We start from the raw sequence: 26,744 nt of genomic DNA on the forward strand, positions 1-26,744 counted from the left end.
CCGCCAAAAAAAGTTCCATGTGCAATCTAACACTGTCGCAAACTCTCTCAAACACCACGAAACCCCCAACACACCCTCACGATGGCTCTCGACGAAGCGCTGCAACAGCCCTTGAACTTCACCGGTCATCGGCACATGATCTCTCGCCTTCTCTTGGCGACACTCACCGGCCGACCCGTTCGCATATCGCAAATTCGCTCCTCGTCAACCACACCAGGCTTAACACGCCATGAGACAAACTTCATCCGACTGCTCGATTCGGTGACGAACGGCTCGCAGATTCAATTTAGCATGACGGGTACGACATTAGTCTACAGACCCGGTCTCATCACCGGAAGCGCCGAAGGACTGGGAGCCAGCGGAGGTGTAATCCGGCATGAGATACCAGCAGAGTGTAGAAAGAGGGGTGTGAGCTGGTGGCTGGTTCCCCTGTGCGTTCTTGCGCCCTTCAGCAAGGGGAACATGAACGTCGTCTTCTACGGCGAGGGTTGTGTTACAGCGTCTACAATCGCCGGCGACATCTCTGCAGACACAGTTCGCACGGCTATTCTCCCGCTGTACAAAAATTTTGCTATCGAGCGGAATATCGAGCTACGTATCCTCAAGCGCTCTTCTGCGCCTGCAGGAGGAAAGGGAGCAGGCGGCGAGGTGCAACTGGTGTTTAACCACCAGGTTCGTCTACCAAAGACACTACATCTGCTGAATCCTGGAAGGGTCAAGAAGATAAGAGGTGTGGCGTACTGTGTCGAGGTTCCTAAAAGTAACAACGAGCGCATGACCTTTACTGCAAGAGGCATCCTCAACAAATTTGTGCCGGATACGTACATCTTCTCTGACGCAAGCGCCGCACCTTTGATACCAACAACCGCCAAAGGCCACTCCAGCGGAAAAGTAAAGGGCGCAGTGGGATTCGGAATCAGTCTAGTCGCAGAAACTAGCACGGGATGCATATACTCAGCCGACGTATGCTCACCACCTGATGGTGGTGTTCCGGCAGACGAAATCGGCAAGCAATGCGCATACCAGCTTCTCGAGAAGATATCACAAGGAGGCTGTGTGGAGAACGTAGCAGCACCCACAGTTCTCATGCTGATGGCTATGGGTAGCGAGGATGTAGGAAGAATAGCGCTGGGCAAGGACATTCTAGGCAGCGAGGAGATCATACAACTTGCGCGGGATTCCAAGGTCTTCGGAGGCAGTGCATGGGGCTTCAGGGAGGCAGGTGGCGAGAAAGAAGAAATCGTTGTTAGCGTTGTAGGAAGAGGAGTCGGCAATGTAGGAAGGAAGGTTGCTTAGATTTTACAAGTTTGGGAAAAGTTATGCGCGCGAATATGATACCCCCAATTTCTCATAATCTATCTTGGTCTGATGGCAACCAGCTTCCTTACGCATATACTTTGGTGGGCTTCACTGAAGCAACGGTCAGGAAACGCGTTTCTTGAGCAAAAAATAGACGCCGCCCAATGATCTAATTCGCATATACCAATGTACAGAAAAAGCCAGACGCTAGAGACGAGAAAGCTCCTACTGTCTCTTGCCTGCTGAGCTCGCTCCACTGCCACTACCCTCGTCTTCGCTCCCATCATCCTGCGCATACTTCTCGTTATACCTATCCTGATCCCGATATGGGCCCTCATCGCCCTCATCGTCACTCAGTAGATCCTCATCAGACTCGCCAGCAAAAGCATCATACAACTCTCCACCCCTCTTAGCGCGCTTCTTCCTGCCGGCAGCACCAGAGAGCAAGCCCGCGTCGTCCCTATCCTCGTTGTCGTCCAGAACCTCGAATTCGTAAGCATCGCGTGAATCCTTCATGCGTTTGCGTCTAGCGATGAAAAAGTAGGTGCAAAGACCAGCAACGAAAACGATGATCAAGGCAAGAGCACCGTAAATCCAGATTTGCGTGCGCTTCGACACACCAAAGGAGGGAAAGGGGTTGGGAAGGAAGTTTTCAGATGGAGCAGCAGACGCCGTGGCACTTGCGCTTGCAGTTGCCGAAGCCGTCGTCTGTACACCACTGTTAGCCGACGTTTGAGAGGGTTTCTGGTTCACAGGACGATCGGGGTGGTCATCGGGGATAGATGTCATAGTAGGTGTGGTACCAGGGGGCATGGTAACACTGGTAGTATGCGCCGGGTGATCATCAATCTTGTCGTGATCGTCGTCTTCATGTTCGTCGGGGATCGGACGAAGTTTAGCTTTGGAGGCGTCGATGCATTCACCCCAGAGACGGAGCTTCCAATCGGTAAAGGTACCAGTCTTAGCATTACCGGATTTGACATCTTTGACAATGACGGTCCAGTTGCCGATGGCGTCTTCACCCCAGTGAGCAACGGACATGAACGTCCAGTCAATATACCCATAAGGCGCCTCGTCGCTCTGGCGTGCGGTGGAGAGATGTGAGACCATGCCGCTTGGAGATCGGAGCTCGACAGCGAGGTCGCCGCGGCGCGTGTGCTCCACGTTCATGGTGAGAGTGATGTGCTCAACACGAGCAAAATTGGCATTCTTAAGCATCTCTTCCTTGACTTCGAAGACACTGGCGAGGCCTTGGTTGCCTTCGGGGATCGCCTTCTTCACATGCATCCAGGGGGAGTAGAACCAAGCCTGGGGCTTGACGAGCTCCCATTCTTTCGCCTTCTCGACGATCGCATAGGCATCAAGCTTTCCGTATCCAAATTGATGGCTGTACATGCGGTCGAGCGAGGTCTTGGTCCAGTCGCTGGGCGTATCGAAGGGAACAGCTGTCATGACAGCAAGCCATTGCATGTCGCGCCATGTCAATTCGGGTCGGGCCTGAAGCGCGAGAGCGAACACTCCTACACCGATAGGTCCGGCAGCCGACGTGCCTCCGTGCTGGTTGGTGCACTTGTTCGCGCCAACATCTGTTGTGTGAATGGCGTCGCCGCCGCCACTGCTGTATGTCACAACCAGCTGTGCGGAACAGGCCTCAGAATAGTATGGGTGTCCGTTGTTTTGGTCGATAGCGCCGACGGTAATGCTGTAGATACTGTTTGTATAGCCGTCAAAGTTGCAGTTATCGTCGCTTGCAGCGCCATTGCCTGCCGCAAAAACATAGATGGATCCCTTTCCGCCACGACCTTGCTGGACAGCAGTGACCATGGCCTTTTCGATGAGTATGCCTGGAGCCTGCATGGTCTTACCATCGTCGGGGGGGCCCCAAGAGCATGAGTAGATGTCATTCTTCTGCATCTCATAGTTTATCGCGAGCGCCTCGTCAAGATCTGTGATATCTCCCGAGAGGATGCGCACACCCGAGATCTTCGCATCATAGGCAAGTCCGACACCACAGGCATCGTTCCTTCCTGCGGCAATTTCTCCGGCGCATCGTGTACCGTGTCGGTCGTCAGAAAGCTTCGGGGTGGGTAGGTCTTCGTGGTCGTTGTAATCGTGAGAGCCTTCAGCAAAGAAATTGTCCTTGAGGTCGTTGCTAGTGTAGTCGAGACCATCGTCAACAACGCATGCCGTGACACCTTCGCCTGTGATGCCCTGCATCCACACACCAGTAACGTTTATGTCATTACCAGGCGTCTTCACGTTGAAGATGTGCCATTGTTCTTCGAAGATGGGGTCCTTGATTTGCAGCTTGGTCGCGACTTTCCGCTGGGCTTGAATAGCAGGTGTTACCGGCGGGGCGGCTCTCTCTGGCCGATCTGGTATCACGCTGCGCTTCCAATGGCGCGGCTTGATCTTCTGCTTCTGAGTAAAGTGGACGCTGTCGAGAGGATGATACTCGAGGCCAACTTCTCGTTTCCGTCGCCTCCTCTTCAGTTCTTGTTGTGCGTCGTCGACGATATCGTTTTCGTGTTTGGGGGCCTTGAAGACATGGTGATCTTCAAGCGTCCCGAATGGGCCCTCGTACGTCAGGCCCAGGTGCGCAGCGATGTCTGATGGCGATGCGGATGGGGAAAGATGAATAGCATAATAGTCGTGGCTCGAGTAGTTGCGGGGTGGCAGATGCTTTCCCGCTGCAGCAAGTGTCGCCGCTGCGAGCAGGCTCCAGAGCTGAATGCGCATGGCGAAGACGCCTAAAGGATATTACGTGCAGCCGGCTGCGGTCATGTATCGTGAACAGTCGTAGGAGGTGCCCTGGCAATAGGCGACCGTCTTCCCGCGTGGTGGGGGAAGTGTAGGTGGATGGTGAGGATACTGTGGTTCGGCGAGTTGACAGGGCCGGTGTATTCAGCTTATTGAGGAAGGAGACTGATTACGACGACGGGGTATTAGAGTGGACGAATCGGTATGCGGGCGGCGGGTGATGTGCGTTGGGGAGGGAACAATGCAACAGCAGTGAAGAAAGAGGAAGATGAAGAAGTCGCCTGCAGCCACTTTGGTCCAGTCTGCGAGATGTGTGAAACGTTGATGTTTGACTTCCCGCGAGCCGACCGTGGCTTCTTCCCTTGCCAACCATGGACCCCCGAGGGCGCCTTCCCCTTGTGGCCCTAGTGGCCGCACCTGCCCTGGCGTGGGTGTGCGAGCCGTGTGGAGGATGCCTGTCCAGCCCAAGATCTTGCAGTCAACCACCCAGCCACCTTTACCGCGCCCGCCACCACCTTTCTGACATGCGCTGGCCATGGATAACTGCTTCTTCCCTGCATCCGTACCGCTCTTCCTATTCCCTTGCATATAGTTTCCTCTTAATTTCCCGCGACATATCACCGTCATTGCGCCCCGTTGTACCTCGAGATCTTCATCTTCGCCCGTTGCACATCCCAGCACACCTCCGCCGCATCTCCGCACTCGCATTCGGCACTCTTAGGTAGCTACCACCACAAGGGACTGCAATTGAGGGCCTTGTCTCAAGTTCGTGTGATAGTGCAACATAGCTATATAGATGCGCCCGACCTAGTTTCGTCCCATCTCTCACAGGACGGTGATACGCCCCGCCTGCTTCACCACTACCACAACCGCCGATCCCATGATCTCGTCGCATCATGGAGAACAGTAGGAACAGCGGCTCCTACGCATCGCGAGCCGTCAACCCTGCTCTGGTCAAAGTCCCAGACGCCAATCCGCAAAAGCGCAATTCCTATCGCCGCCCAGCCGATGCGCAGCCCGCAGGCGCATCCCCACCAGAGCCCGAAATGTCGAATACCGTACCCAGCAACACTGCGCGGCCCGTCGCAACTGTACCCTTGAACGGCAACGTTACCATTGGAAGCGGGCATAGGCGGCGGAACAGCAGACATATACCGCCCCCAACGACAGGCGCCATGAGCGAATCTGTGCCGGCTGCGCCAGAAGTCCCTCGTGCACCACCTTCTTCATACAGGGATCCATATGCCAAAGGCGTCAGAGTGCCTGCGCGCTCCAGCTCCGGTCGATCGCGAGACCCAGCTATCCAATTGAACCCGAGCAGACAGCAAGCAACTATACAGACGGCTGCTAACAGGCTGTACGAACTGCGGTCACCTCCATACGCCCCAGTCGAACCCTTGGCAGGAACCGTTGAACGACGCGGCTCTTCGCGCAAACCCTCTGTGCCCGATCGATCGCCACTTCAGAAGCTGGAGGGAAAGCTAGATGATATCAGCAAAGAAGAAAGAAGAGCAAGAATCCTTGAAGCGGAACTGGCTGCTCAAGAAAAGGCTGAGGCTGAGATGCGAGAAAGACGAGCGCGAGAAGCCGCAAAGAAACAGCGTGAAGCCGCGCAGAAGTTACAAGAAGCAACACAGAAACAACGAGTTGTGTCTGTACCCATACCGGAAAAGTCCAGCGTTCCACCTTCGAAAAACAATGGGAGGCGACAGGTCTCCATGCCGATACAGGACAAACCCATGTCCCCGCCCATGTCTCCGCCCATGAGCGACTTGGAATCAGACGACGGCTATGCCTATGACCTCAGCGAGCCATGGCATCCCGAAGATGCGCAAGGTGGAGCAGTTCAATCCGCTCAACCAATAACCATGCAGAAGGCGCAAGCCATCCCCACAGGCTATCAGCAAGTACCGCACACCGACGTTGCCGTTCCACGAAGCAGCAGTCTGAAGGGCAAAGAACCGGCAGGTTCACGGGGAGCTGGTAGCTTTAGCGATCGAAGTACGCTTCCTTCGCAGAATGTACCCAGGAAGGCTGTGGCTAATCCCTCCGGACTTGGTCTGTCAGGCGTCCGGGATACTTCAACACCGTCTGATGTATCTCGTTCGGATAACAAGAGAGGCCAGGGACGAAGAGATAGCCGAGGAATCATGGCCGCACAGATGGAAATGCAGCAAGATTCTATCGACTACAAGGGAACATCACGAGAGAATGACAATCAGCAACTCCCGCGCAAGATTCCTCCTGTTCCTCGGACCGTTCAGATCCCACCTGTTCCTCAAACCAACCGCAAGAGTGTCATGTTCTCCGAGTCCGAGTCGGATCTAGAACAGCATGATCCTGAAGCAAAACAAAATCGCCGATTCAGCCGTCACAATGAGCCAGAGAGGACATATACCCCCGCTCCTATGCTTGAGGAATGGAGAAGTGCACCAATCGGTCTTTTGACTGCGGATGACCTGGATTTAGATGCTCCAGTCAAAGCCAACAGTGGCAATAAAGCGTGGTGGGAAGAGAGCAAAGCTTCCCGACGAAGACGTTCCAGTGGATATGCGGAGCCAACATACGATGGTTATGCTGACGACACTCCCATACCAACTGCCTTCAACCCACCACTGTACTTGAAGTGTGGACCGCTCTTACGCTACACCGGTCTCCGGAGAGATCATAGCGTACCAGGGAGGGAACGTGAAATCTGGCGAGGCAGCATCATGATCGTAACCGTCGATGCCTCTTCTTCGTATTCTAAACCACCGACATTAAGATTGTTCAAGCAGCCAATGGACATACTTCCTCCTCCACCAGAAGAGATCAGTCAGGACCAGTTGGACCCATCCTATGTCGATCCCATCGAAGGCCAGATTAAAGTGTCACGTACTGGCAAGACGCTGTACGTCAAGCCGGTAGATGAACTTGCAGAGAATGAGGACTTATCGCGAGTCGAAGACGACACTGGCTTGTTTTCTCAAACCCGGAGCACAAGCAATGGATCGAGTGCTAAGTCTACCCGCATTCACAAGAAGGATGGCGAGAAGCTGGGCAAAGTTCGCGATTTTCCTGGTGTTCGCCTGTACGCTGAGCGAGGTGTGACCTTCTGGCGCTTCAATATCGAAGTCGAACTTGGCAGTAGCCAAACACGCATCGCATACAAGATCAATCAAGGCCCCGCCATCGGCTTCTGGGTCCCAGCTAAAGGAGAATCCATGAACATCATGTTTCACAGCTGCAACGGATTCTCGGCCACCGTTGATTCAAATGAATTCTCCGGTCCAGATCCGCTATGGCGCGATGTACTGAACACACATCAGACCCGCCCGTTCCATGTAATGATCGGTGGAGGTGACCAGATCTACAACGATGCTGCAATGAGGGAGACGACCTTATTCAGACAGTGGACCGAAAACAGAAATCCTATGCACAAGCATCACCAGCCATTCTCCGAGGAGATGCAAAACGAGCTTGAGCAGTTCTACCTCGACCGATATGCGATGTGGTTCTCGCAGGGTTTATTCGGTATGGCTAATTCACAGATCCCGATGGTGAATATTTGGGACGACCACGACATTATCGACGGCTTCGGATCATATCCCCACCACTTCATGCAAACGCCAGTGTTCACGGGTGTTGGTGCTATCGCTTTCAAGTACTATATGCTCTTCCAACATCAATCAGTACCCGCAGAAACTGACAAGACTGAACCGTCATGGCTACTTGGAAAGAGCCCAGGCCCATACATCAAAGAGCGCTCTCGAAGCGTCTTCATGCAGCTTGGCCGGCAAGTAGCATTCCTCGGTCTCGACTGCCGTACAGAGCGACAACGGGACGAAATCCTCACCGAGGATTCCTACGACATTATCTTTGACCGTCTGGAAGACGAGATTATCAAGGGTGAGACCAAGCACTTGATCGTGCTTCTTGGTGTACCCATCGCCTACCCTCGCCTGAACTTCCTCGAAAACATACTCACGAGCAGGCTTATGGATCCTCTCAAGGCTCTTGGTCGTGCGGGGATGTTGGGCAACTTTGTCAACAAGTTCGATGGAGGTGTAGAGATCTTGGACGACCTAGACGACCATTGGACAGCCAAGCACCACAAAGAAGAGCGCAACTGGTTCATCAAGGAGCTACAACACATTGCTTCGACCAAATCTGTACGCGTTACCATACTTGGTGGTGACGTCCACCTAGCAGCCGTTGGTCAATTCTACAGCAACAAGAAGTTGAATGTTCCCAAGGACAAGGATCACAGATACATGCCGAACGTGGTATCTTCAGCCATAGTCAACACACCGCCTCCAGACGTGATGGCAGATATCATCAACAAGCGCAACAAGATACATCACCTCGATTCGGAAACAGATGAAGACATGATACCCCTGTTCACTCATGGCGTCGACGGCAAGAAGAGAAACAATACTCATCTGCTGCCTCACCGAAATTGGTGCAGCATTCGAGAGTATAAGCCAGGCTCTTCACCGCCAGGGACACCATCGCCACCCTCGACTCCGAAGAATGGACCGGGTGTGGGAAGATCGATGTCAGACTTTGCACCAGGACAGCTGGTGAGAAGACTGAGTGGCCAGCAGCGAAGACCTTCAGCAAGAGGTCGTGGTCCGCCTCTGTCTTATCGCAACAATCCTGCATATGCTGCTGCCGATGAGGAGCAAATTGGCCACCATCAACCACAGTCGTCATTCTCGCCTGATCGATCCGAGCCAGAAAGGCCCGCTCGTTCACGACGCAACTCTTTGACATCACTCTTCCGTCGCCGTGCATCAGTCGATGCCGCCCGTCCGGACACATCCGAGAGTGCGACACCTCCCCTAAGTCGACACAGTTTGTCGCAGGATAGACCATCTAACTTTCACCGCCGTCCGAGTGTACTCACTAAGAAGAGTGCGCAACACCACGGTCAATTCATCAATCTTGAGGGCGGTCTTGACATCTGTCTCAATGTCGAAGTATCACAGCACGACCCGGCGGGTATCACAACACCATATAGACTGCTAGTACCAGCTCTTACCTATGTCGAGCCTGAGGATGGCGTTGCCGAGAAAGAAAGAACTAAGTCCCGTGGTTTCTTTGGCGCCTTCGGTGGCAAGCGCAAGGCCACGATTGGCGACGACGGAAACTCCATTTCAGGCAGCGAAAGCGGAAGCGAACTTGGGGAAATCTCGAGCGAAGATGAGGAAGAACGCCCAGAACAGAAGTACAAAGTCGGACCCCGGATAATCATGCCGGGCTTTGGGTCTGGCAAAAGGCGTAACTCTGAGTCTGCTACCACCGCTCCCGTCGTCTCCACTGGCCCTGCTGTTCCTGCTGCCCGTGAGAACCTTCTTAGTTCAGGTTTTCATGCTAACACAGCTGCAAACATAGCTCCAACCCAGACGAATGGAACACCTCGCAACCTCGCCCCAGAAAACTATGGACGGCGAAGCATGGATGCAGCTGCAGGTACTTCATCCAGAGCCTCTGCGTGGGAGAACGTTGCCGCAAAACGGCACGTCAGTCAACCGGTACCTCCCTCCGCTACCCAGACGACGACCCAAACGACAGTGGTGCCATCCCGCTCCGCCTCCACACGCAAGCAGCCTACTTATAACTCGTCTCACAAGTCACAAATGCCTGCGCCTTCTCCAGAGGCAACGCCAAAGGTGCAGAGAAGATCAATGGGCGGTATTTTGAACCAACATTCACACGACAAGAAATGGGAGCATGATGCTCACGTCCTTGCTCATACACCATCACAAAAGAAAGCGAAGCGCGAATCGTACCCGCCACATCCAGCGATCGTCGGCGCCGGTCCGAACTCGCCTTACTCACGAGATGGAGGAGGCCTCCAAGCCAGACAAGACACAGCAGGTGGTGACTACTTCACCAGTGGTGGCCGGGACGGGAAGACTCATCCTGCCATAGCGCCCAGACATGTCGTAGATCCGGAGTACACCGAGAAACCAGTCCAACGTGCCGACTATGCTGCACAACCACAACGAAGTGGTTACGACCGTACCTCTTCCTACCCTGCCTATCCACAACGCAACGGCAGTGCTGGTGTTGGGGCAAAGTACCTCGGCGGAGGCAGATACGATGACGAAGAAGACAGCTTCGATAGCGCCGATGAGGATGAGGAAAGCCAAAGTGGGCAAGAGCAGGAGATGAGTCAGGAAAGTTTTGTTGTACCGAAGCGCAAGAAGAAGTGGCAGATTTGGAGGTAACGGCCATCAGGGATTGCTTTGGCTGGTTTTAATGCAATTGGCGTCTGGCTAGACGCGAATTGGTAATGATATTATGAATGGGTACATGACTGGTTGGGCTGCGGCTCAGGGTACATAATGACGGCGTAGCGTATACCATGGTGTGTTTAGCTGGTTTGGCATAGCGAGTTTGGTTGCTTCGAAATATTCTAATATATTGTTCTGGTATTCTCTTACCTATTTCCCCTTGCCAGCACAACACTTCAGTCGCACAAGACGCTTTCGAATGCAATGAACAACATGGAGCCGGCTCTAGACCTGTTGTCTATCCTAAACCCAGAAATAGCTTCTCACAGACTAAAGAGTTGAAGCCTACGCAGGAGACGTTGGATCTCTGCACAAGAAGCTCTATAGACTCGGCTCTCCTGCGCCTACCCATTGATACGCGCAAGGACATCTGCGAACATGTCTCCAGTACAGGCGAGACCATCTTTCATCAGAAGAATAATTCATGCGCAAGCATGTCGTCAAGCCCGAAGGAGAAGGAGAAGGAGAGAAGGAAGGCAAAGATATCCTGGATATCGAGGACAACCACGCTCTCGTTCGCAGTACTCTCAACAACAGTGAGACCAGGAAGCAGAAGGTACCAACAAATACTTTCTCTTCTTTTTTCACATCACGACAAATCTGCCAGGAACTTCACAGTAGTAATGTTGACCCAGGACGAGATGTGTGGGATCGTAGCAGGTGGGTAGATAGGTAAAAAGAAACATCACTGTGCGAGGACAGCCCCGCCTACAAAAAGACAGCTCCTTCGCAAGTGAGCGATGCGGGAACAATCACCATGTGCACACAAAAGAGCAAAAAATGAGATCAATCTTTAGTCCTGGTGGGGCTGGGAGAATTGTTAGTTAAGGAACTCGAATCACTCTATCATGGAAATCACGTACTTCGAACCCACGGCATCCGCATAACCTTAGATGAGGTCATAAGAGTCTGACGAATCTTATAAGAACGGCGCGCTACCACTGCGCCACAGGACTTTTTTGTCCCTGGACTTGTTTTTGCATTTTTTCAGAAATCACAGCAATATATTGGAATATGTGCGCGACAAAACATCGAGCTTTGCTTTGGCCAAGCAGTCGGAATCGTTCGACATCGCACAGATACCAAGGGCGGGGCAATGCAAACGTCGGTGAGTGATGACACAAAGAACGCCGCTAGCCGGTGGGGTGGCTGGCGTGAGGGGGTCGGCCAACCACATCCGCTTAGATCCATCTTGCGACATCTACCACGGTGCTCTCTCTTGCAACCATTACTTCACATCTTATACAATCACCCGCGAAACGCGTAGAGTTGTCGTCAAGTCTCCCAAAGAATTTATCATTCGGTAAGCCGCTATTCCAAGCCTCTCTTATGAACCCGTAGACTTCCTTCTTCATGCGTGGCGGGCGTCCTAGGTCGTTGCTTCTTTGGGAGTATGGAGCTTGACAGCAAGATACATTCAGCCATGAACAAAAGCTATTCGCAGTCGTCAACCAGTTATCTGCTTGACGATGCGATGAACCTGGTCATGCTCCACATCGAGTCTGGATATATGCTCATCATCCTTGGAATTGGGTCTACACCGCTTCTGAAACTTTACCAGCACCCAAAGACCCTGTAGCTGCATACCTAGGTAGCGAGCTCAACAGAAGGCTCAGGATCTGGAAATAGGTATCTTCTTATCCCAAGAGTGGAACTGACATCTCACAGAGGTACCTTCTTCTAAGGCCTGTTCCAGTATGACGATCAGAGCTAGCAGATTCACACCTGAAGTGCTCTTGGAAGCACCCCGCCGTTCGGAAGGCGTTCCAAATTCTAATGCATCAAGAGTTTTATACTCCGTCTCGACATACAGCTTCTCTGGGCATTCGAAGAAATCTGAGATTCGTGTTCTGGATTCAGCAAGCCAACAAACCAGTCTCGTCACAGATGATGCATCCTTTAGCGAACCTTCGTGGCTAGATGATGAAACAATATTGCTATTGAAGTCCAATGACGATGGAACTACAAACATAATCGTTGGATCTCCAGACAACTTCGAGAAGAGGTACGATCGGTGCTATCATCGCGAGTGTACGCCAGCTAACAATGCTCTAGCAAACACACTGCTGGCACGATACAAGGACCAGTAAGCGACTCCAAGATCTATGCTCTTGGTGGCGGTGTCTTTGGTCTCGCTGTCGTTGGCAAAGCCAAGCCAGATGGCACACTTTTCAACCCAGAGAAGGCCGAGAAACCTCACTCATCAGGCAAGCTGTACAAGTCTGGGTTTGTTCGCCACTGGGATCATTACGTGACAGAGAATCGGAACACGATATGGCTTGGCAAGCTTCAGCAGAAGAAATTGGAAAAGTCTCATGTCTTCGAGCTTGGACATCCTCTAACGAATGCGCTGAAAGGAACGAAGCTGGAGTCACCAATCGAACCCTTTGGTGGAAAAGACCACTTCGACATATCGAAATACGGTCTCGTGTTCACATCGAAGGATCCTGATCTTAATCCCGCGACGCACACGAAAACCAACATCTATGTTTCCGCATCTGACAGCTTCTGGGATGATCTCCACTCAAAAGACATGCCGGAAATCCAAAAGGCTACCATCGAAGGCTTTGAAGGTGCCAGCACGTCTCCAGTCTGGTCAAACTCGCGCGGCATGATCGCGTTCCTTTCCATGAAAACTGATGGGTACGAGTCAGACAAGAACCAACCGTTCATTATCCACGATTATAAGAAACCATCCCAAGTCACTCTGCTCTACGGTTCTGAGGATGGTAAAGGAAAGTGGGACCGAAGCCCACAGTCCATATCGTGGAGCCCCGACGACTGGCGCCTTTACTTTACTGCAGAGTCACATGGTCGTGGAAACCTGTACAGCGCTGGGCCTCCTAATCCAAGCGGAGAGAAGGAGCCTCTGCCATCGCTTCTTATAAAGGGGGGAACGATCGGCTCTGCAAAGGTGCTCAAGAATGGCGACGTTTTCGTGACTTCGACTAGCTTGATTGAGAACTCGCTATACTCCCTTGTCCCTCTAAGCACTCAAAGCAGCGATACGGCTGTCTACGATCTTCCTATTGATGATAGACCGTATGATGCGGATCCTGATCATCTGACAACCAAATACATCTCTTCGAACACGCGTTCTGGGTCTATGTTTGGTCTGTCACGCCATCAGATCGATGAGATCCATTGGGACGGTGCCGCATCCGGCACCAAGGTTCATGCTTGGGTTGTAAAGCCCAGCAATTTCTCGTCCAAGAAAACTTATCCGCTCGCCTTTCTCGTTCATGGCGGACCGCAAGGTGCATGGACTGATGGATGGAGTACGCGGTGGAATCCTGCCGTATTCGCAGAGCAAGGCTACGTTGTCATTTGCCCGAACCCTACTGGAAGTATGTGAATCCAAGGTATATACTCTACGAAGACAGAAACTGACATGATATCTTAGGCACCTCTTACGGTCAAGCCTTCACAGATGCCATCCAGGGCCAGTGGGGTGGTCTGCCGTACGAAGACCTTGTGTTGGGCTTCGACTACATCAAGCAGAACGTCAATTACGTTGACACAAAACGCGCCGTTGCCCTCGGTGCCTCTTATGGCGGGTATATGATGAACTGGATTCAAGGACACCCTCTCGGCCGCGAATTCAAAGCCTTGGTAACCCACGATGGTGTCTTTAGCATGTCCGGCCAGATGGCATCTGAAGAGTTGTACTTCCCTTTCCATGATATCGAAGGCACACTCTGGAACAACCCGGAAAACTGGGCCAAGGTAAGTCATAACTGGACGAGATGCAAGTGGGACGTGTGCTGACTTCGTATCTTCACTTCTACAGTGGGACCCGTCCAGGTTCACGGAAAACTGGGCCACACCGCAACTCGTAATCCACAGCGAACTAGATTACAGGCTAACGATCAGTGAGGGTTTGGCGGCTTTCAACGTGCTGCAGTGCAAAGGAGTAGAGAGCCAGTTCTTGACCTTCCCAGATGAGAACCATTGGGTGCTGAAGCCCGAGAATGGGCTCGTTTGGCATAAAGTTGTTTTGGACTGGATCAACGAGCATGTCGGATTGGAGAAGTACACGGAGGCCCAGAAGGTGATCAAGCAGGAGTAACGTTTTAGTAGCCACCTCCTACGATATGATATGTTTCATGTTCCGTACGGACACATGACGTGCCTCGTTGTATATGCGTTCTCGTCGTTATGATATGATGTGAACGTTCGTGATGAGAAGAAGCTTGTATGTATATAGATTCACCTATTCGATCATGCTTTCAAGGTACTCGCTATTGTTTGTGTCAATGTTTGATGAGACACGATTCTGTAGTCGTGGTTCTCGTACGCGCTGCGCTTGGAGGTAGCGCGTTGGTGCTATCGATAAGAGATCCCTGGATTATTTTCTCGGGCGGCTCGTCGCGACCAGAACTTTTCCTCACTACGCAGCCCATTACCCACCACAACAAGGGCCACACGAGTCGCCGCCCGTCAAGTTACCCGATACTCTTTCGCGACCCAAACACTATCGAGAGATCGCTTGCGCCACCCCAGACCCGCTCGTTATCGAAGAAGAGGCGGCAACGCCTGCGGAGCTCTCAAGATGCCGAAGAAAGCTATCGACTCCCGTATACCGGCCCTTATTCGCAATGGCGCCCAGGAAAAGAAGCGCAGCTTCTTCGTAGTAGTTGGCGATCGCCAGAAGGATGTCATTGTCAATCTCTACCACATCCTTCTGAACGTGGATGTCAAGTTGAACAAGTCGGTGCTGTGGGCGTACAAGAACAAGCTACTAGGATTCTCAAGTCACCGTAAGAAGCGTGAGAAGAAGATCAAGAACGAGATCAAGCGTGGGATCCGCGATGTCGATACCGAAGACCCGTTCGAACTATTCGTCTCGACACAGAATATCCGATACGTCTACTACAAGGAAACCGAGAAGATTCTGGGTAACACATACGGCATGTGTATCCTGCAAGACTTCGAAGCGCTTACGCCAAACCTACTAGCAAGGACGATAGAGACGGTTGAAGGCGGTGGACTGGTCATATTGCTGTTAAAGGGCATGAGCAGCTTGAAGCAGCTATACACAATGTCCATGGACATTCATTCAAGATATCGGACCGAAGCTCACAGCGACGTGGTAGCGCGTTTCAATGAGCGCTTCTTGTTGTCACTCGGAAAGTGCGATAGTTGCTTGGTTGTCGACGACGAGCTGAACGTGCTCCCCATCTCAGGCGGAAAGCATGTTAAGCAGCTACCGCCACCAGACCAAGAGTTGGAGGGCAAGACACCGAAGGCGAAAGAGTTGGCTGAGATCAAGGAGTCGCTAGCAGACTCGCCTCCAACTGGAGACTTAGTCAAGCTCGCAAAGACTGTAGACCAAGCGAAGGCGTTGCTGACATTCGTGGAGGCTATTGTCGAAAAGACGCTTCGAAGCACCGTGACCCTGACCGCGGCCCGTGGACGTGGAAAGTCAGCAGCTTTGGGTGTTGCAGTGGCAGCGGCAGTAGCGCATGGATACAGCAACATCTACATCACATCACCTAGCCCGGAGAACTTGAAGACGCTTTTCGAATTTATTCTCAAGGGATTCGATTCCTTAAACTATGCAGACCATCAAGACTACACCATCATGCAGTCTACACAACCGGATCAGAACAAAGCTATCGTAAGAATCGAGTTACACCGCCAACACCGCCAAGTCATCCAATACATCAGACCCGAAGACTCGCATGTCCTAGGACAGGCAGAACTCTTGGTTATTGATGAGGCTGCAGCAATCCCTCTCCCACTCGTACGGAAACTCATGGGGCCATACCTGGTTTTTATGGCCTCGACCATCAACGGATACGAGGGAACTGGTCGTTCGCTCTCTTTGAAGCTCATACAGCAACTTCGCGAGCAGTCGCGAGGCAAGGGTAGCAATGGCTCGACTTCCGTGGTAGACCGTTCGACTGGAAAGGAAACAAAGGACGCTACAGAGACATCTATGACCGGCCGATCTCTCCGGGAAATTACACTGTCAGAACCTATTCGATATGCCCAAGGTGATTCTGTCGAACGATGGATGAACGATCTTCTATGTCTTGATGCAACACTACCCCGAAGGTCGATCACCCAAGGATGCCCTCATCCGGACAAATGCCAGCTCCTTCATGTCAACCGCGATACCCTCTTCTCCTACAACCCTGCTGCCGAGAAGTTCCTTCAGAAGATGATGGCGTTGTACGTAGCTAGTCACTACAAGAACACGCCCAACGACCTCCAGCTCATGTCAGATGCACCTGCACATCAGCTGTTCGTACTCACTGGACCTACGGAGGAGAACAAGCTCCCTGAACCTCTCTGTGTCATCCAAGTAGCCCTTGAAGGCCAAATTAGCAGGGAGAGCGTGTTGAACAGCCTGAGCAGAGGACAACGTGCAGGCGGTGATCTGATCCCTTGGATCGTTTCACAGCAATTTCAAGACGAAAACTTCGCCAGTCTTTCAGGAGCTCGTATTGTGCGAATAGCAACTAACCCAGAGTATGTCAACATGGGATACGGATCAAAGGCGCTACAGCTTCTTGTTGACTTCTACGATGGCAAGCTTGCCAGCTTGTCGGAAACCGAGCCCCAAGAGGTGGAACAGATGCGAAGAGTGACAGAGGAAGATTTGGAGAATGAGTCGCTCCTCAAAGACAATGTCAAGATTCGGGAAGCCAACGAGATGCCACCGCTGTTTGCCCGGCTACAAGAGCTGAGGTCGCCAAAGCTCGACTATGTTGGTGTTTCGTATGGCCTTACATCTCAACTTCACAAGTTCTGGAAACGCGCGTCCTTCGTCCCGGTTTACCTCAGGCAAACACCGAATGATCTCACCGGAGAACATACGTGCATTATGCTGCGTTCGCTCGAAACCACTTCGTCAGACGGAAGCTGGGTTGCTGCTTTCGCTAAGGACTTCCAGAAGCGCTTCCTCTCCCTTCTGTCATACCAATTCCGGTCATTCCCCTCAATCACCTCTCTTTCAATAGAAGAGTCCGCATCAGCAGGATCTAAACTAGACGCCGACCTCGCCGCGAAACCCATTAGCAAAGCCGAATTGGACGCTCTCTTTACGCCTTTCGACCTCAAGCGTTTAGACTCTTACGCGAATAACATGCTTGACTACCACGTCATCCTAGACATGTTGCCTCCCATCGCCACTCTCTTCTTTACTGGCCGTCTCAAGGGCCAAGTCAAACTTAGCGGTGTTCAGACTGCACTACTTCTTGCCATTGGGCTGCAACGCAAAGAGTTCTCCGATGTGGAAAAGGAACTCAACCTCAACTCTAGTCAGCTGATGGCCATGTTCGTCAAGATTGTACGAAAGGCCGCCACAGCATTCCGCGGTATAGTAGAGGGCGCCGTTGAGGAGACTATGCCCGACGCTATGGAGGTAGAAGAGAATGGCGCTGATGGTGAGGCCGCCAATGACGCCCACCGCTTCATGCCCCTTGAGAAGGATTTACAGGAGGAGCTTAGGGAAGGTGGGGATGAGTTCCTGGCCGAAGACAAGGAAAGACAAAGGAGCATGATTGATGCTTTGCCTCTGCACAAGTAAGTCCATCACAAACGATATTATGTCCACTTATACGCATTGCTAACCTTGCTACCCAACAGATACGAAATTGGTACAGGAGCTGCTGACTGGGAAGAAGCCGAACGCGCTATCCAAAACGCGGCCAAGAAAGGCGGCGCTGGTAGCATGACTGTCGCTGTCAAGACAGGCGAAAAGAAGAGGAAAGTCGGCGAGGCGGTTGAGGAGGCGTACAAGGAGGCTGAGAAGTTCAAGGAAGGTGCTGCCAAGAAGAGCAAGAAGCACAAGTCTGGTAAGAAGGCTTGATTGAAGACGCGCTGTGCATGCATAATTAGGGAGTTTCTCAGGCGTATCATTTATCTATGGGAAAATCGGTGCTGTCTGTGTATAAGTACTCAATCAACTAGTCCATGATTGATATCTCACCACAAAGGAGCCTCTTGTTTCGTAAATTCTAACTATCTTTAAATATGTGCCCTAGAGGAATGCGTTGTTAGTGTCCTATCAAGGTTGTAACCCAGAACTCCATATATACTTTCAGGGAGCGCTTTGCCCAGATGGTGATTCACAAATACAACTCAAGTAACACGAGCTTCTTTGTGTACATTCATCGAAGCCCAGATGCCCGATCAACTGAAGCGGAAGATTATGATATTATATATGCATATAAGATAGTTTAGAGGAGAGCCCATGTCGCTACCATCAATACGTTTGCTAACGAGAAACAGATTCGAAATGATTCAATCATGGGGATATCATACGCATAATCACGAACAATGTGGAAATGGAGACCGACATATGCGCTCTCCCTCCCCAGTCCTTCCCCTTCTCCACCTTCAAGTCAAACTCCGACTAGGGACGGACACTCCATGACACCGTGTTCCCTGATCTTACACAGTGGACACCAGTCATCCACGTTTGTAACATCTGCACCCTCGTTCTAAAAGGCGTCTTCATTTGGGCAGGCCGTAACATCGTGTCCCTCACTCTCGCACAATGCGCACCACTTATCCGGGTCAGCGATAGCTGCGCCCTTGGGTGGCACGAGATCGGAGTTTGACGCGTTGAACGAAGGAGTGGGGAGAGGGGCTGTGGGCGCGCTGCCGGGTGGTTTCGATGGGCTAAGAGCAGGGGGCCGGGCGCGATCAGAGGAGACGGACAGGCCGCGGAGGCCTTCGATGACAACGTCTTTGCCATTGCGTAGACCGTCTTCCTTGGGGTACGAACTATCTCCGCCCATAGCGGAGCAATTCAGAATGTCATGGCCGCCTGTTTCGCAAATTTCGCACCAGAGGAGGCTGCTGTTAGCGGAGGAGCGGCCGTCAGATTCCGGCATTGCGGAGAGCGCAGGAGGCGCATCGCGACGAGGGTGCTGAGACGGTTCTCTCCAATCAACAACAGTATCTTTAGAATCTCGCTCTGACGGCTTTTCTGGTATGGCGGTGTGCTCTGACATGCCGTTGCTGATCACGCTTTCCCGTTGCTCTGCAAGGCCAAGTTGAGCTTTCAGCTTCTCCAGCTCACGTTCTAGCTCTTCTTCCCGGTAGGCTTTGCGTTCTACAAGACCGCGGAGTTCCTCTTTTTCGCGCTCGAGACGTTCTGCGTTTGCTTTCGCGGTTTGGAGCTCCTCGGCATCAACAGACGAGTTTTGCCGCGACAAAGGTGAGCGCCGGTCATCTCCTCCACCAGAGCTCAATGAATGTATGATGGCCTTTAGACCACGAATCTCATCGTCGCGTTGCTCGACTTCCCTTTGTCCTGGTGTGTGAGGCGCCTCGACCATTGCGCCAGCCCCCTTAAGAGCAGCAGCAGCCTTTTCGCGCTCGCGACGGAGTTCGGATCTCCCTCTCTCGACTTCTCCACGCAGGAACTCGACTTCGCCTCTGGCCTCTGCTTCGCCCCTACGCGCGTCTTCCAGGCCTTCTTCCAGCTCTTGTACAAGTTCTTCCAGTTGCTTCAACTGCATTGCTACAGTCTCGACATCTTCACTACGAGACGCATACTCACGCAACTCTTCTTGTAGCTCCTCTACCTTCTTCTCGTAAACGCGCTCAGTTTCAGTGCTCGCTAGCTCTAGGGTGTCGATTGTGCTTCGGAAGTCGGATCGATGTGCGTCGAACTCAGATGTGAGCATAGCGATCTTATCGTTCTTCTCTCTGAGAAGTGCTCGTAGTTGCGCTACATCAGTCGGCTCACTGCTGCCATGCGCTGATCCCATATCCATTCCGTCCTCAGGTATCAGGCTCTGAATTTCCGTCAAACTCGCTTCCATCTCGCTCAGCGACGCTGCTTGCTCCTGAAGCTGCTTCTCCTTTTGTTCCAACTGCGCCTGGAGGCGCTGCACCTCTTCATTCGGAGACGAGCCTAGCCGAGAGCCCGGCCTACGATGCTTGTAGCTGGCCATGGAATCATTGCTGGTTCGCGCTGCACCAACTGGCGTCGTCTCGTTGTCCTCCTCGATAGTATCCTGATGACCAAGACGAGAACTGCTTCGCGAGTAGGGTCGTTGGGGACCGGGTGTCCGTGGCTTTGGTGGAGGAGCAGCCCTGGGCGCAGGACTGGCGTAACGAGGAGGTGCGGGACTTGCGAATCTTGGTGGCGCGCCGATTGCGCTCTTGGAGAAGCCAGAGGGTGTCAGTCCGCCGCTCCTGGCAGGGGTTGCACTGGGCTTCTGGCGATAGGGAGATTCTGGTCTGAATGAGGGTCGTACTGCTGAGGGTACCCTCTTGGGACTGGTGGTACGGGTACCGGGGCCGACCGACTGGGAGAACTTGGGCAGTGGCATTGACGGGGTATCCGGACTGAAGCTGGGCTTCTCCGTGGTCGAGAGGCTAAAGTTGTTGTGGTACGAGGGCGTGGTAGGCTCAGGTGCGAAGTCAGACGAGTCGGCCGAGATACGCTTCTGTGCGCGGTGTACGGGCAGGAAGATGCCAGAGCCAGGGACAGAGGTATCGAAGTATTGTGTACTGGAGAGACATCAGTATGCGCGCATACGTCGAGCGTTGTGTATGCGTACCCATCGACTGCGCCGTCGTTCTTGCCCCGCGCTGCATACTCGCGGTTCAGTTCTACTCCCGCGAAGACGCCCTGTTTACCCCGAATGCTGCCAACAAACTTGACGACACCGATCATGCCGCCTGGCACGTCGACCGTGTCGCCGACGTCTATGTCCTTTCCGTCTGCGCCCATCCTGTTTGATGGCGAGCCTCCAGCGCCTACTAATGCTGATAGCGATGCTTGCCGTGCGATGTTTCTGCTGGCGTTTAACGAAAGGTTGGGCGACGAGGCAGTGGGGTGGAGAGCAGGGCGCGCTCCAAGACGCCTAGGAGTGTGCGGGTACGCCATACCGGACGGCTCGTTTGACAGGGTCGACCTGTTTGGAGTGTCACAGGGCAGGCAGGACGGTGTTTGTTTTGATGAGATGGTATGGCAGGGGTTGGACTGCCAACGTAGCGGCGACTGAGGAGCATGACTTAATTAACCGATCGTTGCCCAATCCATCGCACCCCTCGCATCAGGGGAAACGCCTCTCCTTTCCCTCCGCAACCCATCCTTCCACCACACTCTCGTGTCTTCTCGTCGTCTCGTATTTTCTGAAGCATCGTCAAAACTGTCATGAACGGTCGTACTAGACATGGTACACGACAGTAGCGTACAGATCATCCAAGTATGGGAACGGTCAAAAAGCAAGACGGTTCAATACCAATGACACCATAGTAACGGCCTTGTACATCGACACGATGAGATTGTCATCTGCATACTAGACAATGCTACTGGCTGTCTGAAGCGTACGAGGTTTCGTCAAGTGAATTGACTTTCACATTTCAGCCACCTCATTCAACCATCCCAGCATTATATCAATGTTATTAGGATGCAAGCCATGTGTCTTCCCGCTCGAAGCCACAAAAGCATAACAATCAAATACGCGTAGTTAGTCTCCGACGCAAACCATGTCCTTGCTCGCGGACGCAAGGACGCCGAACCTTGCGCATCGAACGCGTGGGCACGTGAGGACGAGCAGGAGCGGGGGAGACAGTCAGAACTTCCGGCAGCCGCGTAATCGGGCATGATATGTGCTGAAGTCTGGGCAGATGAAAATTATCAAAACAAATGTAATAGGCGATAGTTTGATTTTTAGCTGCGAACCTAACAGCACGATCGAACGACAATAAATTTGATCATCAGAGGCAAAAGTCATCAAGATTGCAAAGCGAAGAGGATAACAGTCCCCCAAGACCGTTCTTTTGATGCCTTCTCTTGCAATAGCAAAGAAACGTTAAAACATAGAAAAGTCCCTACAGCATCGATTCAGATAACCGCGGAGTCGCAGGCATTCCCGACTCGCCGACCGAGCGCATTTCCCCATGTTCCACAATTGCCTCGGCTCACGCTTCGGTGATGGTCAACCGCGCCAACTACATCACCGCTCGCGCGCCCACACCATGTTTACTCAACAGACGCTTCCAACATGGCTGGCAACGTACGACAACCAATCGACATCGCCTCGTTGGAGCGCTATGTCACCGCAAATGTACCCGAGATTAAAGTCCCGCTGGATGTGAAGCAGGTACGTCTGTTCCGGAAGAACTGGGGACGTTGTTTGGAAACGAGAGCTGATTGATCATGTAGTTTGGTTATGGACAGTCAAATCCAACGTATCAGTTGACCGATAAAGATGGAAAGAAATACGTTCTGAGGAAGAAACCCCCGGGTCAACTCTTGTCAAAGGTATGACGAGGCTTTCCATTCGAGAAGCCCATCACCGTAAGCTGACTTGAAGCTGTGTAGACAGCGCACAAAGTCGACCGCGAGTACAGAATCATCCACGCACTGGAGAACACAGATGTCCCTGTTCCGCGTGCACTATGTCTCTGTCAAGACCAAGCCGTCATCGGCACCGACTTCTACATTATGGACTTTCTCGATGGGCGCATCTTTGAGGATCCTGCGATTCCAGGCGTAACAGCCGAGGAGCGAACGAAGATGTATGAAGTCCTCATAACCATGCAGAAACAAAACACCGTGCTAACAAGTACTCTTAGGTGGCACTCCGCAATCACCACGCTCGCGAAATTCCACCGCGTATCTCCATCTTCTGTAAACCTTTCATCATATGGCAAGAACTCTGGTTTCTACGACCGCCAGATCGCAACCTTCAACACAATCTCCCAGTCGCAAGCTTCCGCCAAAGACAAGGAGACTGGAGAACCGGTAGGAAAGATACCACACCAGGACGACATGGTGGCCTTCTTCAAGGACCCAAAGACACAGCCAAAAGACCGCGCAACCTTTGTACATGGCGACTACAAGATTGACAATGTTGTCTTTCACAAGACAGAACCCAGGGTAATTGGCATTCTGGACTGGGAAATGAGCACCATTGGGCACCCGCTATCTGATCTGAACAACGTCCTTGCGCCCTACGTGACAGCGTCGAATGAAATCGCCATGTCTATCGGGCGCGCGCACAAGGGTTTCCAGCCTGGAGCTACACCCGGATTGCCCACGCGCGAGCAACTCATCGCATGGTACTCGGAGGTCGCCGGCTGGGACCCGAGACCTGATTTTACTTGGGGCGACGCGTTCAGTACATACAGGAGTGCTATCATCATGCAAGGAATTGCGGCACGATATGCATTGAGACAAGCGAGTAGCGAGCAGGCGCAGACGTATGCGGCCATGATGAAGCCTTATTCGGAGATTGCATGGGGCCTTGTGCAAAAGTTCAAGAGCGGGCATGAGGAGAGAGCGAAACTGTAGTCCCTTGATCTGTGTAAGCTATGTATTAGCGAATACATCTCAAATATGCTGGAATCGTCTGAGAATAGCGTCGTCTGGGAGCTGTAAAGGTGGTCTGTTGATTCTCTGACTCTGAAGATAGAAATGGCCGGGCTCCTTTGCACTTTTCTCTACCAGATTCTTTTATCGAGATCCAAGCCTATCTTTGCCCCAGAAAATTGCCCAAAGCTGGTATCGTATGAGTACAGTATTGTCCTGTAAATTTGAAAATGTCAACACATGTTCCGCAAGACGTCCTCCATGATCGTGATGCTCTGAGTGGTCAGGCGTAGAAAGGGGCCCGATGAGGCATACCCGTAAGTGTTCGCGCCTCAAACGCCCATGCGCCTTGTAATGCCCTGATTCTGCCATCTGCCTTGCTCTTGCCGTCGTTCGATGTACCACAGATGCTGTGTTACTCGTCGCTTGCGCGTGTAGTCTTCTATCGTCCGATCTTGGGTACGTCCTGGTTGATGCGGTCAAGCGCCTGCGATTTGATTAGCTTTTACTTCTATCCTTTCTGGACTTGGGACTGCATACTTCAAGCATGACCACGGCGTTTCCTCGGATGACAACCATGCCGATGCGCACCTTCTCACCGCCAGCCTTCTCTTCTAGCGCCTCGTCGAGTACAATGTTTAAGTAGACCTACTCAGTATCAGCTAAGTCCACAAGCGGTGTGGAATGGAGAAACATACATCGTATCCACGGAGGATGCCCATAACTTTGCGACTTCCATTGAGCTGGACAAGGACGCGCTTCTCGAGGTACTTTAGAAGGTTAGGATCTGGAGGTATAGGTCGGCGTTGTGAACTCACCTTCTTGAGCTCCGGCTGTGCTTGGGGCATCTTGGCGGGTTTAATTTGTTTTGAGCTTGGGTGCGGCGGTACAGGGTCCCGGTGACGGTTTCAAGTTGGTTTGCTCGTGTTGGTCGTTGGTGAGCTAAAGACGCGCGTGATGTTAGCAAGAGCAGCGTTGCGCATGGTGGTGGGATAGCTCCATGGGATTTTGCGGAGGGCCCGTGCGTAGGCGGCAGCCACGACATGTGCGCGCGAACGCATCTCTTTCACACCACACCCACGGTTTCCATGTGACGGAGAGACTTTCCGCATAACAATCCTCATGATGAAGCGATCCGGTTCTACACGCGTCGCGCGCAAGATTGGTAGCTACGATGACGACGAATCCACCGCCGAGAGCGCCAACAACTCGCAGAGCGAAGTACAGAAGCCTACAGGTCAGTCACCAATGATCGCAATTGCCAGCCTTTCTGACGTTGGGGAAACTCACAGCGAATCTCTCCAGGCCGACCTGAAAGCTGGCGACTCTGGTGGCTTTGTGCTAACTGGCCTTGTAGTCGTCAAGCGGCCAACGATTGGTAAAGCAAAGAAGCGTTCATCCATGCGGGTGTCTTTTGGCCCAGGAGAAGACGCAAATGACGGCGACGACTCGAGCGACGCAGCCGTCGTGACCCCGAAGAAAGCGAACCTCAGTCGCATAGCCCTAGAGAAGAGTGCGCAACTGCGGGCGCGTTCACCCCTCGTACCAGAAGCCGCTCGACCAACCGAATACAGCAAGGATTACATAGCAGAGCTGCGAAATTCGACGCCATCAACACCTCAGGACTTGAACACGTCCGCCGACGACCAAGAAGAGACGCAAGCCCTCGATATCGCATCGAAATTTGGCCCTGTCGCTTCGCTTGAGGCGTCATCCGCAATCCCCACAGAAGCTGAGATTCGAGAGAAGAAGGCGCGGAGAAGACGTTTAGCCCTTGAGGAGAACGCCATAGACGATGAGGATCGCGCATGGGCATCTGACGATCAGGGAGAGGACGAGTTCAGGCAACACAGGAATGAAATCTCTCTACGGCCGAAGGACAAGTATGCAGAGACGCGTTTGATACATGACGATGAGGATATAGCCGAGGGCTTTGACGATTTTGTTGAAGATGGCAAGATCTCGCTCGGTCGCAAGTCAGAAAGGGAAGCGCAACGAAGACGGCGTGCGGAAATGGCAGAACTTATCAATGACGCCGAGGGTGGCTCAGGAGATGACGGGACAGAGGACTCGGACGAAGAGAGGAACACCGCTTTCGCAGCAGCTCAAGCACGCGCAGGGCGATACGGCCAGAAGATCGAAGACGAAGACGACGGTACGAAGACACCTCCGCGCATCACGCCCCTGCCAGACTTGGACGAGGTCCTCGAGGGTCTCACAATCGATATACAAACAAAGCAGCAGAAGAAGAACTTGATCTTGCAGAAGCTGCAAGATCTCAAAGACGACAGGGTCAGGATTGAGGAGCGGAAGAAGTATCTCCAAGAGCAACTGCAGAAAACAGGCGACGAGTATGAGAAGTTACGCCAGGAGTCAGGTCTTCCTGCGTTACCGGCAAACAGTGCTGAGGGAGGCCGCTTGATCACAGAGAGGGGGTTGGACAGCTTGGGTACTACTCCATTGGCCGGCACTACACCAATAGCTGGTAGATCTGGCGATGAGTCTGATGTTGAGTAGCGTTTGTTTGAACTGGAGTTTCTAGCTCTAGCAGGGAGATGCTGGGCTACCTGTGCAGTAATATTAAGAAGATCATTCATGAAAGCGTCTGAATGCTCCTATAACGCCTGATGACTGCCATGATATAATACAAAAGCCTGAAAGCTCTCTGACGATCGTGTCCGTAAACTCCCATCCATATGCAATTCCTCGTCCTCGCAGTATGCTCTGCGCAAGCGCCTAGTGCCTCTATCGCACGTCTTTCTTCCTTCTCATGCTCATTTGTTCTCGTCCAACTCCTTCCACACCTTCTGTATCCTCTCCCTCTTCTCCTTAGCCGCCTCGCGATTCGCCTTTGTCTTCTCAAGTCGCAGCCCGCGCAGGCACATGTTGACTTTGTATTTCGCGTCGGTACAATTGCCCGTCACTTTCCAGAGGAAGCCTTGGTTGTGGCATTCTTCTAGCGCTGCGACGACATCTGCGCAGTCTTGGGGGTAGGTGTTAGAAAGGCCGAGTAGGATTGGCAGAGGGGGAGGGGTGGCGCACTCTTTTGAACTTCTTCGGTGTGTAGATGAGGATGCATCGTGGATGTGCGCGGGGTTTTTCGTCGGCGACGA

The 26,744-nt window shown here is 52.6% G+C and overlaps 10 protein-coding genes across 10 annotated transcripts; 6 read left to right on the forward strand and 4 right to left on the reverse strand.

Annotated features, from left to right (window-relative positions):
• Positions 1-81: 81 nt before the first annotated feature.
• On the forward strand, positions 82-1,296 carry AA0111_g5125 (hypothetical protein; the record flags this gene model as incomplete). Its single annotated transcript, XM_028651203.1, has 1 exon — positions 82-1,296. One exon carries the CDS (start codon positions 82-84, stop codon positions 1,294-1,296), a length of 1,215 nt encoding a protein of 404 aa, XP_028507280.1.
• A 228-nt stretch (positions 1,297-1,524) lies between these two features.
• AA0111_g5126 (Kexin) lies at positions 1,525-4,038 on the reverse strand (the record flags this gene model as incomplete). Its single annotated transcript, XM_028651204.1, has 1 exon — positions 1,525-4,038. One exon carries the CDS (start codon positions 4,036-4,038, stop codon positions 1,525-1,527), a length of 2,514 nt encoding a protein of 837 aa, XP_028507277.1.
• A 917-nt stretch (positions 4,039-4,955) lies between these two features.
• On the forward strand, positions 4,956-10,274 carry AA0111_g5127 (Uncharacterized protein; the record flags this gene model as incomplete). Its single annotated transcript, XM_028651205.1, has 1 exon — positions 4,956-10,274. The coding sequence occupies one exon, from the start codon at positions 4,956-4,958 to the stop codon at positions 10,272-10,274; it is 5,319 nt and encodes a 1,772-aa protein (XP_028507278.1).
• Positions 10,275-12,037: 1,763 nt separating this feature from the next.
• Positions 12,038-14,409, forward strand: AA0111_g5128 (Dipeptidyl-peptidase 5; the record flags this gene model as incomplete). Its single annotated transcript, XM_028651206.1, has 4 exons — positions 12,038-12,345; positions 12,396-13,687; positions 13,744-14,066; positions 14,131-14,409. The coding sequence occupies 4 exons, from the start codon at positions 12,038-12,040 to the stop codon at positions 14,407-14,409; spliced, it is 2,202 nt and encodes a 733-aa protein (XP_028507285.1).
• A 483-nt stretch (positions 14,410-14,892) lies between these two features.
• AA0111_g5129 (RNA cytidine acetyltransferase) lies at positions 14,893-18,159 on the forward strand (the record flags this gene model as incomplete). Its single annotated transcript, XM_028651207.1, has 2 exons — positions 14,893-17,873; positions 17,937-18,159. The coding sequence occupies 2 exons, from the start codon at positions 14,893-14,895 to the stop codon at positions 18,157-18,159; spliced, it is 3,204 nt and encodes a 1,067-aa protein (XP_028507286.1).
• A 634-nt stretch (positions 18,160-18,793) lies between these two features.
• Positions 18,794-21,042, reverse strand: AA0111_g5130 (hypothetical protein; the record flags this gene model as incomplete). The annotated part of the gene is made up of 2 exons (XM_028651209.1): positions 18,794-20,819; positions 20,870-21,042. 2 exons carry the CDS (start codon positions 21,040-21,042, stop codon positions 18,794-18,796), a joined length of 2,199 nt encoding a protein of 732 aa, XP_028507083.1.
• A 1,279-nt stretch (positions 21,043-22,321) lies between these two features.
• Positions 22,322-23,613, forward strand: AA0111_g5131 (hypothetical protein; the record flags this gene model as incomplete). Its single annotated transcript, XM_028651210.1, has 4 exons — positions 22,322-22,420; positions 22,483-22,581; positions 22,642-22,838; positions 22,896-23,613. 4 exons carry the CDS (start codon positions 22,322-22,324, stop codon positions 23,611-23,613), a joined length of 1,113 nt encoding a protein of 370 aa, XP_028507082.1.
• Positions 23,614-24,073: 460 nt separating this feature from the next.
• AA0111_g5132 (hypothetical protein) lies at positions 24,074-24,479 on the reverse strand (the record flags this gene model as incomplete). Its single annotated transcript, XM_028651211.1, has 4 exons — positions 24,074-24,118; positions 24,172-24,279; positions 24,330-24,401; positions 24,450-24,479. The coding sequence occupies 4 exons, from the start codon at positions 24,477-24,479 to the stop codon at positions 24,074-24,076; spliced, it is 255 nt and encodes an 84-aa protein (XP_028507085.1).
• Positions 24,480-24,756: 277 nt separating this feature from the next.
• AA0111_g5133 (hypothetical protein) lies at positions 24,757-26,148 on the forward strand (the record flags this gene model as incomplete). The annotated part of the gene is made up of 1 exon (XM_028651212.1): positions 24,757-26,148. One exon carries the CDS (start codon positions 24,757-24,759, stop codon positions 26,146-26,148), a length of 1,392 nt encoding a protein of 463 aa, XP_028507084.1.
• A 257-nt stretch (positions 26,149-26,405) lies between these two features.
• AA0111_g5134 (hypothetical protein) lies at positions 26,406-26,710 on the reverse strand (the record flags this gene model as incomplete). Its single annotated transcript, XM_028651213.1, has 2 exons — positions 26,406-26,614; positions 26,674-26,710. 2 exons carry the CDS (start codon positions 26,708-26,710, stop codon positions 26,406-26,408), a joined length of 246 nt encoding a protein of 81 aa, XP_028507079.1.
• Positions 26,711-26,744: the final 34 nt, after the last annotated feature.

This window comes from Alternaria arborescens (assembly GCF_004154835.1).
Source record: "Alternaria arborescens strain FERA 675 chromosome Unknown contig_10, whole genome shotgun sequence".
Classification (NCBI taxonomy): Eukaryota; Fungi; Ascomycota; class Dothideomycetes; order Pleosporales; family Pleosporaceae; genus Alternaria; species Alternaria arborescens.